This window comes from Corticium candelabrum, chromosome 21 (assembly GCF_963422355.1).
Source record: "Corticium candelabrum chromosome 21, ooCorCand1.1, whole genome shotgun sequence".
Taxonomy (NCBI): domain Eukaryota; kingdom Metazoa; phylum Porifera; class Homoscleromorpha; order Homosclerophorida; family Plakinidae; genus Corticium; species Corticium candelabrum.
The window spans coordinates 2537972-2551551 of NC_085105.1; the positions used below are offsets into that span (position 1 = coordinate 2537972).

General features: G+C 42.6%; 1 protein-coding gene across 1 annotated transcript in view; it reads left to right on the top strand.

The window, feature by feature from the left end:
- The first annotated feature begins 347 nt into the window (after positions 1–347).
- The window catches only part of LOC134196687 (low-density lipoprotein receptor-related protein 4-like), an 18803-nt gene continuing 5570 nt past the window's right edge, over positions 348–13580 (top strand). The window contains exons 1-10 of the mRNA XM_062665901.1: positions 348–432; positions 1444–1840; positions 1896–2061; positions 2122–2362; positions 2436–2555; positions 3183–3585; positions 6460–6625; positions 6693–6927; positions 12875–13003; positions 13069–13465. Of these exons, the coding sequence (XP_062521885.1) occupies positions 354–432; positions 1444–1840; positions 1896–2061; positions 2122–2362; positions 2436–2555; positions 3183–3585; positions 6460–6625; positions 6693–6927; positions 12875–13003; positions 13069–13465 (2333 nt within the window). The 5' untranslated portion in view covers positions 348–353. The remainder of the gene's footprint in view (positions 433–1443; positions 1841–1895; positions 2062–2121; positions 2363–2435; positions 2556–3182; positions 3586–6459; positions 6626–6692; positions 6928–12874; positions 13004–13068; positions 13466–13580) is intronic.

Genomic DNA, 13580 nt, shown 5'->3' on the forward strand with positions numbered 1-13580 from the left:
TCCTGGATCAGCGTCTGGAGAGACTAATCTAATTTTTGGCTATGCAGATTCACAGCCTACCGCGTATTTTTCAAAAAAGCAACGAGCACCTGAGTAACAAAATGGAATGACTGGGCTGCAGGACTTCCAGACTGAGTTTGCAAATTTGGTTCTCTCCTACAGTTCACGATAGCCATGTGGTTTCAAATATGATCAGTTGACTTTTGGCCATGTCATCGAAAAACTGCAAGAGGGATACTGATGTCATTTTCCTGCTGTGAAAAAAAATTAGCAAGTAGCAGATAGATTAGTAGCGCGCGCTAAAACATAATTTATTCTTACACCAGGCTACGTGTTGGCGACTCCGGACTGTCATGCAGTTGGGGATATGTTACTTCTCGTTACTGTTTTATATTGCTCTACTAGACGTGTTGGAGTGTTTAAACTCTACAGGTTGGTTTACTTTCACGTAGCACTAGAGTCTGACAGACAGTGACGGTGCTAGGCAGTGCCATTTCCGTGTTAGGGTTACATCCTGTCAAATCCCTACACTAGCTGTCGTGTGAGACACGCTAGAGGTGATACGGCAATCACGGTCTGCCATCCCAACCGTGGGTAGAGATCTGCATGATCCTCTCATGCTTAATTAACTAAAGAGTTGGACTACCTAGAGCGTGACTAATCTGATCGGTTTGTAGCGACATACAAAAGACACTACGGTCATAGACTTCGCACTTTTTCATACTTTCGATTACATTTCAATGATTGAGCTCTCTAAAGTATTTATTTCCAAAAATAATAATAATAATAATAATAATAATAGACAATGAAACTAAACTTACTAATGTACACAAACTGGTATCTAATAGCAATCTGCAACTGCTGTAGAGAATTAACTGTTTGAGGTAAATTTTGCTTGAATTTTTCAAGTATTTACGATTCTTTGTAAAATGTTTTCGCATTTAGAAATTTAGTAGTGAGGATTTTTCTCAGAAAATATAATTTTAAAATATTTCATGGTCTTCAATTTGCTCTATGACGGTTTCTTAATTTTTTCTCAACTTGTACAGCAAACTGCTAATCTTGAAAGCCACCGCGCCCTGCCTCGTAACTCCAGACCCGATTGCACTTGGAAACCCGAGGCCACGTGTATCCGGGTAATGTAGCCGTGTGTCCCGATTATCTGGTCAGTCAACGAAGGAAAGAAGCAAAGAGCCCGTAATACCTTGACAAAAGTAGTCGGGGAACGACGGAACGACTATAGTTATGTGAGACAGAATTGGCATCTCTCTGCTAATTGAAATAAACTCGCTGTGCTGAGTCTCTGGATCTCTGGGCTTTGAGCAAGGTACAAGGCTACGCTGTTCAGGGCCTAATACACTTGCAAACTTATTCTCTAATTGATTGCGACGCTGTTTTGTGTTTTGATAATTTTCATGATTTTTTCTGTTGTTTTTTTTTCAGTTCCGGCGCGGTTTCTTCTGTTCAGTGACACGCGCGCACTACGATTTCTGTCAATTGAAGAGTCACCCAAAGAACTCCTCTCTCCTCTCGTCAATATCTCCAGCGCCAGAGCCGTCGATTTCAACGCCAACACGCAGCAAGTCTACTGGACGGACGTCATACGTGATACGATTTCAGTAGAAAGCATCCGGGATAGCGAGCGGCATGTTTTAGTGAGGGGGTTGGCATCTCCTAACGGTTTAGCTGTTGATTGGGTGAGCAACCTTCTTTACTTCACCGATGAAGCGAAAGGAGTGGGTGTTGTTGGAGTGGCGAGCATAGATGGCCGTTACATCGCGATGCTTGTCGACGACAACTTGGAGCTTCCGCGAGCAATAGCAGTGGATCCACAGGCGGGGTTGGAATGGAAGTTATCTCGTTTGTGGAGAGAAAAAATTAGCGGTTTGTTATAGGTATGTATACTGGGCAGATTGGGGTGTGTCTGCAAAGATTGAGAGGTCGTATATGAATGGGAGAGGAAGAATGACTTTGATTTCAAAGGGTCTGTCGACTCCGAATGCTCTACTATTGGATCTGATACATAGAAAGATGTACTGGGCAGACTCGACTTTAGACAACGTATTCCACTTGATTTGTCATGTTTGTCGTGGCGATTTCGATTGGTTGTTCTGTTGGTAGATTCAAATGAGTAATCTTGATGGGTCTTCACACTCTGTTTTGTCTACGTTTTCGGGACGGGCACCTTTTGCTATGGCTATGGATCACAAGCATAACTCCACGTCTTTGTACTGGACTGACAGACTAACACAAGCCATCTACCATACGGTTGTTGATGGTAATGATTCTGCTACTACAACGTACTATACTACCTCCTTGGTGCCTTATGGAATGGCATTATATGAGGCGGATAGAACCGGTGGTTAGTAGTGAATTGTGGATTATGTTGTGGAGGGAATTGTTCACGTCCGATGTTTGTTTGTGTGTTTGTGCAGGGACGAACTGGTGTAGCTCTTCCAATCACAGCTGTGCGCAATTGTGTCTTTCCATGCCGTCATCTGGTACGTGTACGTGCGCTTATGGCACACTGGAGTCAGATGGAAAGTCGTGTGGAGGTATGCATGCATGCACACTTGGTTGTCTAAATTTGAGAAAAGCCTATAGGGCAAGTATGATTTTAGACCATCCATTTGCTGCTACAGTACTTCACGCTTGGTGTAACTGTCCCATCCGTTTTCTTGCTTGTCTGTTTTCTCTGCTGCTTGTTGGATTGTTTGTCCGTTTATCTGTCTGTCTATTGGCTGTCCAATCACCATTTGGCGCTCTTGTTTGTTTGGCTGTTGCTTGTTTTGCCGCTCACCCACTTGTCCATTTGCCCGCCCCATCCCTTGTTCACCCGCTTGTCTGCCCGCTTGTCTGCCTGCTTGTCCATCTGCTTGTTTGTTCACTCGCTTCTTCGTCCGTCTGTCCATCTGCTTGTCCGTCCGCTTGCTTGTCTGTCCACCCGTTTGACTTCCCTTTTGCTTGTCCGTCTGCTTGCCCGTTGTCTACCTGCTTGCTTGCCTGTCTTTCTATCTGCTCGCTTGTCCGTTTCTCTACCTGCTTACTTGCCCGTCCCCTTGTCTGTTTGCTTGCTCGTCCATCCATCTGATCACCCGCCCACTTGCATGTGATTACATACTCACATGGTACTCACTACTTCTCACTGCTTGTGACTATCTTAATTAAAATTTATTGCTTAGTTCCAGACAAGTACTTTCTAGTCGCCACAAACAATGCAATTCGCGGCCTAATCATCAACGAAACTGGACATGACCTGAAAGATGCCATCGAACCAGTCTGGTTGGACGACGGCAGTCAAGCCTCGGCCATCGATTACGACGTCAAAACCAACAAGATCTTCTTCAGTGACATTCGCAAAGGGCAGATTGTGGAGATAACGAGCAACGGTACTCAACGAGTTGTTGGGAACGGATTGGGTGAAGTCTATGGTCTCGCGTTTGATTGGACGAGTGATCTCATCTATTACACGGATTCCAGTAGCAACATTATTGGTGTCCTGCACACGAGTGGGGATGTCAAACTGGCTGTTGTTGAGAGTGGATTGGATCGCCCGAGAGACATAGTGCTGGATCCAGCAAACGCGTAAGTATTTTATTGTATAGATATTATGAATTAATTAAGAAGTAACGCATTGAATAATAATTAATTAACAGGGTTGTTGTTTCTATGGCAACAGGGCACCTGACTTCCAAATGTGGTACGTACTGATGCATGGATAGCTAGGGTGTGGACACCGCAGGCAGTCCTTAAATTTATTATTAGTATTTTCAAGTGTTTGGACATTTGTCAGAACAATTTGGATGTTGTCTGGACATTCAAGGTGACTGTAGTGCATGCTTTTTCATACTGACATTTCACACACACACACACAGACACACACACACACACACACACACACACACACACACACACACACACACACACACACACAATGGCAAATGGATAGGGTCTGTGCCCCTTTCGATTATTCCAATTTTTGCATTTCAATGCTGTTAAAAATTGCAAATGTCTCAAATGTTGAATGTACATTGAATTTTTTACAAACCTTAAAGCAAAAATTTGCAATTCTGGTTGAGCAGTGATTCTATTGTTTGATAAGGACGTTGTTCAACTGTTGGAAATGTATCTTATTGTCAATTGTTAGATTGTAATGTTTACACAAATTGAAAATTGCAACAGTGGCAGTGGTACCATTGATCATTCTAATTTTGTAACCTAATATGTTGCTTAACATCCCGGCCAACATATAAAGTGAGAAAATTTGCCGTCGTCCCTCCCCCCAATAAGTACCAGCTGTAGGTGCTAATTGTATTAATAAAGTTTGATGAGCAATCGCTGATAATTGCCCATGTCGTTTCCATGGTAGTCTATCTATCAAGAACACCAACCGTTATTGTCAGGTACGTCTAGCCTTCTAACTACATATATAGGCAACTGTTTGTTTCATAAATACGTTACTTTCTTTGCCTTACCATAAAGCTGTATGGTCATGAATGGTGTGTCTGAAGACATCCTAAGACAACTTTATTAATACAATTAGCACGTACAGCCGATACTTATAGTACATCTGTAGTGTGAAACGGTTCAGGCAACCGCAGCGGCGGCAAGTTTTCTTACTTTATATGTTGGCCGGGATGTTGAGCAAAGATGTTAGGTTACAAAATTAGAATGATCAAATGGTACTACTGCCACTGTTGCAATTTTCAATTTGTGTAAACATTAAAATCTAACAATTGACAATAAGATACATTTCCAACAGTTGAACAACGTCCTTATCAAACAATAGAATCACTGCTCAACCAAAATTGCAAGTTTTTGCTTTATGGTTTGTAAAAAACTCAAATGTACATTAAAATATTTGAGATATTTGCAATTTTTAACAGCTTTGAAATGCAAAATTGGAATTATCAAAAGGGGTACAGACCAATAATGAGCAGCTGTTTGTTACGGTTACGCCCCCAGCCAGTTGGCTGGGTTCCTGTGCACTACGCAGGAGCTATGGGCCGTGCTGAGCAATCTCCTGGAGCCTGGCCAGGTACTTGCAGGAGCACCAACTGTGATGCCAGCTGTGGTGTGGGCACTCGAAGTCCCACCTGGACCTCAGTGGCTGATGGACTTTGTCGCAGTCGGGCCTTTTTGCCACCCCAGTCAATGACCAGGTACTCATTTATATTTCTGAGTCAAGAGAGGCAATTGTGTGTAAGTTTCTTGCCCAAGGAAATTATGCCAGAGCTTGCCATCACTGTGACTTGAACCTGCAACCCTGCAAGTTCCTGGATGTGAACACCCATAGAAGACTCTCTAACCAACTAAGCCACACACACACACACACACACACACACACACACACACACACACACACACACACACACACACACACCACAGAAATAGCACTACAGTATGTCTTCGTCTAATTCTGGGATATCTAACCACTCCTGCCACTTTTCAAACCTACAGTAGCTAATTTTACTTTGATCTGCACGTGATTCATCTTCAGATGAGTGAGTGTCACTCTTCATAACTGATTACACACCAACATCTGGAACATCTATTATCCTCACTACTCGCAAAATTCTTGTTGCCGTTGGTATGTAGCCCAGGCTTAATTACCAAGTAATAAATTAAGACCAATTAACTTAAACAACATCTGCTACTGAGAGCACTTACATTGCAGACCTAAACTAAGACAAACGGTTTTTTAGTTTGAAATGTCTTCCCATAGGGTGTGGGCTATCTGTACCCAATGACACTTGTAGTCACCTGAACACCTACTGCTAGAGGTGTTGTCCAGACAAAGTGTCCGGTCAAATTGCCATGTGTTTGGCAGTAAGGCCAGTTTGTTTGGATAATGTGCGATTGTCGGACATTAATCTAAGCTAACCCTAACCCTGAACTAAAAAAATTATTTTAATTAATTATATATATGCATGTCACACATCAACAAACAAGAAACTAACATTAGCACTATAGTGTTAGTACAATGTCATGTTATCAGTCATCCTTATATATTAGCAAGTCACTTGACAGCTGGAATAGTTGAGGGGGCACGTGCTCCCAGTAACTACCCTTTTCCCGGTTACTACGCATATTGCAAAAGTGGCACCGACCCACGTATAGCTAGGGTGTGGACACCACAGGTGATTAAGCTATGATCATACCTTCTTGGAAGCCACTCGTCTTGAATGACTTTTTGTGAGATGTGAAGGCCTGGAAGTTTAGGCCGACTTTATGAAATGATTTGCTTCATGTTGCTCTCATTCTGTGTATGACGTCATACTAATGTAGTAACATATTAATATTAATGAGTGGCATCGTTAGCTCCAAGGTTGGTGCCACAGTTTGGGTACAGTACTATGGTTGCATTCCTGATTAATTAATTTAGAAATGTTAGTTAGTTGAGGGTGACCTCGTGCACCCAGATTGCTGATTTTGATTGCTATGTCGTAATGTGTATAGTATGATGTACTGGACGGACTGGGGATCGAATCCAAAGATCGAACGAGCCTACATGAGCGGCAGAGGAAGGCAGACTCTAGTCAGTAGACGTCTCTTGTGGCCCAACGGCATCTTTCTCGATTTGTCATCGAGAAGGCTTTATTGGATAGACGCCTTTCTCAACAGGGTATGTTCCTTGTTGTCACACATACAGATGTCAAGTAATTATTGATTAATCCATGCTGTTTGTGTAGGTTGAGTCGTGCAACTTTGATGGTACCAGGCGAACTCTTTTGTTGCGAGGATCTTTGATCCATCCGTTTAGTCTGACATTCTATAATGAGAATGTGTATTTTACTGACTGGATTGCGGAAGGAATTTTTCGGACAACGCTAACACATGTTGGTTTGATATATCCGCAGAAACCGAGGATGCCGCGGTTTAGCCGTCCTAACGGACTCATTTTGTATGACAAGGATAGAGTGAAAGGTTAGCTTGTTGGGACTGCTGGTGTGTGTGTGTGTGTGTGTGTGTGTGTGTGTGTGTGTGTGTGTGTGTGTGTGTGTGTGTGTGTGTGTGTGTGTGGTGTGCATGTACAGTACTCTGCATCTATCTGTTTCTTGTCTGTCAATTTAGTTCTGTAGCCTTTTAGTCTATGGGCCAGCCTAGGAAAAGTGCTGTAAAAGCAGAGTTACATTTCCTCCCTTGGCCAACAAAGGTTTATCACCTTAGATCAAATGAAAATAAGCATAGAAATAGAATTCCGAATGTTTCAACATGAAAAAAAGGTCACAAGTTGTCCAATTTGACGACAGAAAGTGGCCGGTTGCTACGCATGCGTAGTAACTTCGTGACGACACAACATTCGGGGTTTTCCTAACGTGGAAGAGCTGCTGAAGGCAATGGAGAGTGTTTACGAAGACTTTGAAGATCGAGACTTAGCTAGTTTAGATGCAGAATACCAGCAGTACACTGTAGATGGTTTTACCTTGCCTATGAAGCGCCCTGCGCTAGATTTCAGTGTATGTCTGTGCAACCTGCCAGTTAATCATGTCCACAAGACCAAGAGTTGATCGAGTTTTCCCTTGTATCTTGGAGGACATTTCTTCACGCAGCAAGTTTTCGCGGTGATTCCAGAATGGCTGGTTTGAATGCGAGCGAGCCACGTGGCGTGTTCCACCGTCGATGTTACCAAACCTAGACTTCGAAATTTCATCTGGCTAGAGTTTCTGAGCAAAGAATAGGTCAGTCTGATTTAAGTTCTATGAACCCTGCGTTTTGTAGTAATGTTTACAAGCTTGAACGTAGCAGCACCGTGACGGCAGCAGATCTGTCTAGTGACCAGACCTCTGCAGCTCCGCCCACAGCTCCGCCCAGAAGCAGTAGAAGTACTGCAGCGGCAGCAGCAAGAGGGTTTACAGGGAAATGTCTCTTCTGTAAGGCTGTTGACAAAAAGGTTAGAGACAATACTGGCAAACGCAGAAAGGTAGAAAAGTTAAGTAGATGCATGACTAGGAAGCTGCTGAAGCAATACATAGATCTGCGGAAATTTACAACGACGAGGACATGCTGCTTCTAACTCGTGTCTGTACTAAAGACTTTGTTGCTTTGGAAATTCAGTACCACCGATCCTGCTACTCAGAATACACCCATAAGAAGAAACTGACTGCAGCACAGAAAGTTGCATCAGGTGTAGCAGAACAAGGTGACAAGGGCACCATTTATGCATTAGCTTTCACTAGTCTTGCTGAGGTTGTTGAAGAGCGAATCATCCATCAACATGAAGTAATAAGTCTGTCGGGTGTGAGGTTGATGTATGAGCGTACTTTGATGGATTTGGATTCAGATATCCAACCTGGTCAGTACCGTAGTGAAAGGTTAAAGCGTTGTCTCGAGAACCATTTTGGTGACCGGTTAGAGTTTGGGAAGTCTAGCCATCGCAAAATCAAGTCTGGTGGCTTTCTTGTGTATGCTTCTGACATCTCCCGTGCTCGCCTTAAAGAGTTTTACGACACGCGTCTTTCTCAAACAGAGGATGAAGATGATTCTTCAGCTGCAGATATTGATATAGATTGGACTGCGCCAAGAGATTCGCAAACAGATGTTGCGGATGCATTCCACACAGCCGCCTGTCTGGGGAACGTCATGTTAGATATCCCCTCTAGTCCATGGCCACCTGGACCAAAAGATCTTGAAAATTCGGACGTCGTTTGATCGGTTCCTGCCGCCTTGTTCAACTTTCTTGCTTGGCTTGTCGTAGGTAAGCACTGACTCCGTAGGTTGATGCTTTCATCTAAGGTCCATTGTTGACATTTTTCTAGGTCCTGAAGAGAGTGAAAATGAATTATCACCTGCTTTCTCTTCTCATCTCACTGTTACTTCACCTTACCATAGACGCCATATATTGTTCATAGCTCAAGATATAATTTTTTGCTCTACGAATGGAAGAGTTAAGCCACCGAAACACCTGTCTTTGCCAGTCACTGTTCATCATTTGACTGGCAGCACTCAGCTTGGTACAACTACTAAATCATCTTGGCCATGCTATTAGCGTATCTCAGCTTCAGCGGCTGGAAACAGCTATTGCACAAAATCAGTTGTCAAGAAACTCCCAACTCCCTTCAAATATCATCCCAAATGTCCCAGCCATGTTATGTTGGGACAACAATGACATCATGGAAGAGACACATACCGGAGCTGGAACCACCCATTGCACTAATGGAATAGTTATACAACGATCTTCTTGCAATTGCGACGTAGCCGTATCGTTGCCAAAAGGGCCATCAAAGCCTACTAGGGAGCGTACACTGCACCCTTCGCCTGTGGAGCTTGATCACTACAATGCGGGTTGAAGAAAAGGTGGTACTTCGACTGAGATAGACATCGCGGCACTGGATAGTGCTCAGTGTTTGTCGACTCACATTGCAGAATCGATGCGCCGCGACATGACTTGGATTCATTGCCGATTAGCAACAGAGGAAGAGATTGAGACCACGTTTGGTACATCTCAAGAAAGCCAACTGGTGCCTTCATGGACAGATTTCAATATTGCTGTATCTAGAGATGTCCCTTGTCGTTCAGTAGTAGGATATTGTCCTGTAGTAAACGAAGCCCCTACTAAGCTGGACACTGTCTACACAGTAATTTGCAAGTCACTGGCAATGGCAGATGAGCTTGATCAAAATGACGTGATCATGATGCTGAAGAGACCAGTACCCGGCCATCATGATGACTAACTAGACGAGCGGATCTAGCTAATTATCGGAGGTCTTTCAAGATTACCTAATTTCCTATTTGCGAGTTCGTTTAAATTTTGCTTGTTTCTGTTTCTCTTCGTTTTGCCTCTGCTTTGTTGGGTATCTGCTGTCATGAGTAGTGTTGCACATGCGCATATTATGATAGAGCGGTTCTCCTTGTTTGTTTATTTAGCTGTCTGCCTGTCCATCTGTTCGTATGCTCTACACGGTACTGCTGTTGTTACGCTGTTTTTGGTGTTGTTATTATGATCAGTAGAAGAAAGGCAAAAATCTGAAATGCTTGGTGTCTGTACGCTGCATGTAACGTTGCCTGTACGTATCTGCATAGCGGTTTAGGCATTCGCCGAAGTGTTCTACATCGCAAATTGCTTATTGTAATGTTTATGCATAATTCTAACCTCGGACTAACACCTGAAGATGTAGAAAGAAGGAGAATAAACCGGTGGTTGCCATGGCAACACGTTTCCCTTTCTATCTTGCAAATGTTGCAACTAGCAAATATGAAGTTCTTGCAATAGTTCCTAATTTATTAAAGCAAGAAATGCTTGTTGGACTGGGGTAGGAAACGCACTTGAATGCTAGTGGAACTTGGCCCATAGACTATTTCACGTGTTAATCAGTTAATCTATCTGGCAGTCATTTTGTCAGTCGTTTGTAGGTCTCATTCATGCCTGGGTGTCCACAGTGTTTTGGTACCTAGGGTACCATATCACCAGTCATATGATACTCACCCGTTACCAAACCTATTCATCACATGAAACGGTACCCTTTGTTCAAATGTTGTCTTACAACCATGGATGTCTAGTTCTAAGCTCATGGCATATAGACTCGTGTCTTGTCTTGGTGTGTCAGCATCAACAACCAACATACTATGTCTTCACACTAGATTACACTGCCCTGTGGTCATTGCCTAAGGTCTGTGCCCCTTTTGATCATTCCAATTTTTGCATTTCAATGCTGCTAAAATTGCAAATGTCTCAAATGTTTTGATGTACATTTGATTTTTTACAAACCATTAAGCAAAAATTGCAATTTTGGTTGAGTGGTGATTCTATTGTTTGATAAGGACGTTGTTCAACTGTTGGAAATGTATCCTTATTGTCAATTGTTAGATTTTAATGTTTACACAAATTGAAAATTGCAACAATGGCAGTGGTACCATTTGATCATTCTAATTTTGTAACCTAACATCTTTGCTCAACATCCCGCCCAACATATAAAGTGAGAAAATTTGCCACCGCCGTTGCCTGAACTGTTTCACACTACTGATGTACTATAAGTACTGGCTGTAGGTGCTAATTGTATGAGCAATCCCCAATAATTGCATGTCGTTTCCACAAACACACTGTTTATGACCATGATGCTTTATGGTAGGGCAGCGAAAGTAACCTATGACCAATTTATGAATATATGAAACAAACAATTGCCTGTCTAAATAGAAGAAGGCTAGGCGTGCCTGACAATAACGGTCGGTGTTCTGTACCTTGATAGACTACCGTGGAAACGACATGTGTGTGCAATTATTGGGAATGCTCATTAAATTTATTAATACAATTTGCACCTACAGCCAGTACTTATACTACATTAGTAGTGTGAAACGGTTCAGGCAATGGCGGTGGCGGCAAATTTTCTCACTATATGTTGGGCGGGATGTTGAGCAAGATGTTAGGTTACAAAATTAGAATGATCAATGGTACCACTGCCACTATTGCATTTTTCAATTTGTGTAAACATTAAAATCTAACTATTGACAATAAGGATACATTTCCAACAGTTGAACAACGTCCTTATCAAACAATAGAATCACTGCTCAACCAAAATTGCAAATTTTTGCTTTTATGGTTTGTAAAAAAAATCAAATGTACATTAAAATATTTGAGACATTTGCAATTTTTAACAGCATTGAAATGCAAAAATTGGAATGATCAAAAGGGGCACAGACCGCCTAGCCACTTTAATTGTTGGTAAATGAGAGTAAGAACCCGTTGCACAATACTTTTTAGGTAGGACATTAGGTAATACACTGTACATATCAGTTTGCTGGAAACTGCTTTTGGCGCGTTATTTTTGGACCACGCCCTTTTAACGCGCGTTAGGTTGGGCCACGCTTCCTATAGGCCTGCCATTAGTCGCTTAGTCCATCTGACCGTCGAGCCGTCTACGACAGTATTACTCTAACTCTAGTGCATGCGCAGCTTGGGTTACATATTGTTTTGCTATAATAAAAAGAACAAATATCCTTGACATTATTTATACATATGTACAGTACTGGCAATAAGTAACCTAACATTTTTATCATATGCGTATGGTATCGTATCGTAGTATTGCGTATCATATATCTTACCATCTGGTATCTTATCTTAATTGTATCATATATCATATTGCGTATAGTATATCCTATGGATGGTATCTTATCTTAATTGTATGGTGTCATCTTTTATCTTATCCTATCCTACATGGTATCTTTTATGGTATGGTATGATATCCTATCCTATGGTATCCTATCGTATGGTATGGTATCGTATTCTATCCTATCCTATCCTATCGTATCCTATCCTATCGTATCCTATCGTATCCTATGGTATCGTATCCTATGTGTGGTATCCTATCGTATCCTATGGTATCGTATCCTATGTGTGGTATCCTATCGTATCCTATCGTATCCTATCGTATGGTATCGTATCGCTGTCAGCTTACTTATTGCCGGTACTGTATATCAGAGATTGCATAGACCGCTTTGGTGTTTTTGGTACTCTGTTGGGTATCATATCACTGGTGATAGGGTATCCTACATACCAAACACTGAAAGTGTACCAAACCACTGAAGGTGTACCAAACTACTGAAGGTGTATCAAACCACTGAAGGTGTAGTACCAAACCACTGAAGGTGTAGTACCAAACCACTGAAGGTGTACCAAACCACTGAAAGTGTACCAAACCACTGAAGGTGTACCAAACCACTGAAGTTGAACCAGAACACTGAAAGTGTACCAAAACACTGCAGGTGTATTAAACCATTGAAGGTGTACCAAAACACTGACACCGGTCTCTTAATCCATTGGATTTTTCTTACACTTGATCGAGTTTGGCTCCAATTTTTTCTTGTTTTCTCTTTTGATCGCTGTTGGTTTGGTGTCTGTCATCGTATTCTATGGTGTCTAACAGTTGGCAATGTGTAGGCTCGACTCGGTGTTCACGCTCTGCGAATGGCAGTTGTGCGAGCGACCGTATCTGCTTGCCGGAGCCACACGACGTCAAATGTGTGTGCTCTCACGGTGTTGGCAACCGTACCACAGGCAAATGTGAAGGTAGACGAAAAGTTAGATTCGTGCTCTGTCTGGATTTTGGAATATAGTGTGGTGCATGTGTTTAGCGCCCGACACGTTTCTCTTGTTTTCTGAGGGAAGAGCAATACGAGGAGTGATTCCAAGAGACTCATCCCACTCCGCCCATGAGGCGTTTCCAGCAATTAATGTCACCGGATTGGCTCTAGCTGTTGATTATAACGCTAATAGTCAACATGTTTATTGGGCTGAAACGGACACAGGAAGTATTGTGAGTTCGACCTTGAGTGGAGAGAAGTCGTTTGTGTTGGATTCGTTGGTTGATCCCAGAGGGTTGGCTGTCGACTGGGTGACTGATAATGTTTATTACTCGGATGCCGGATTGAAACGGATTGGAGTGGTCTCGGCCGATGGTGCATACCATGCGATGATTTTCAGTAGCAATCTGGACAAGCCCGGAAATATTGTATTGGATTCAACAGCAGGGTAAATGCACGTTGTGTGTGTGTGCGTGTGTGTGTGTGTGTGTGTGTGTGTGTGTGTGTGTGTGTGCGAGTGTCACTGTGTGTGTGTGTGTGTGTGTGTTTGTTTGGCTGTTTTG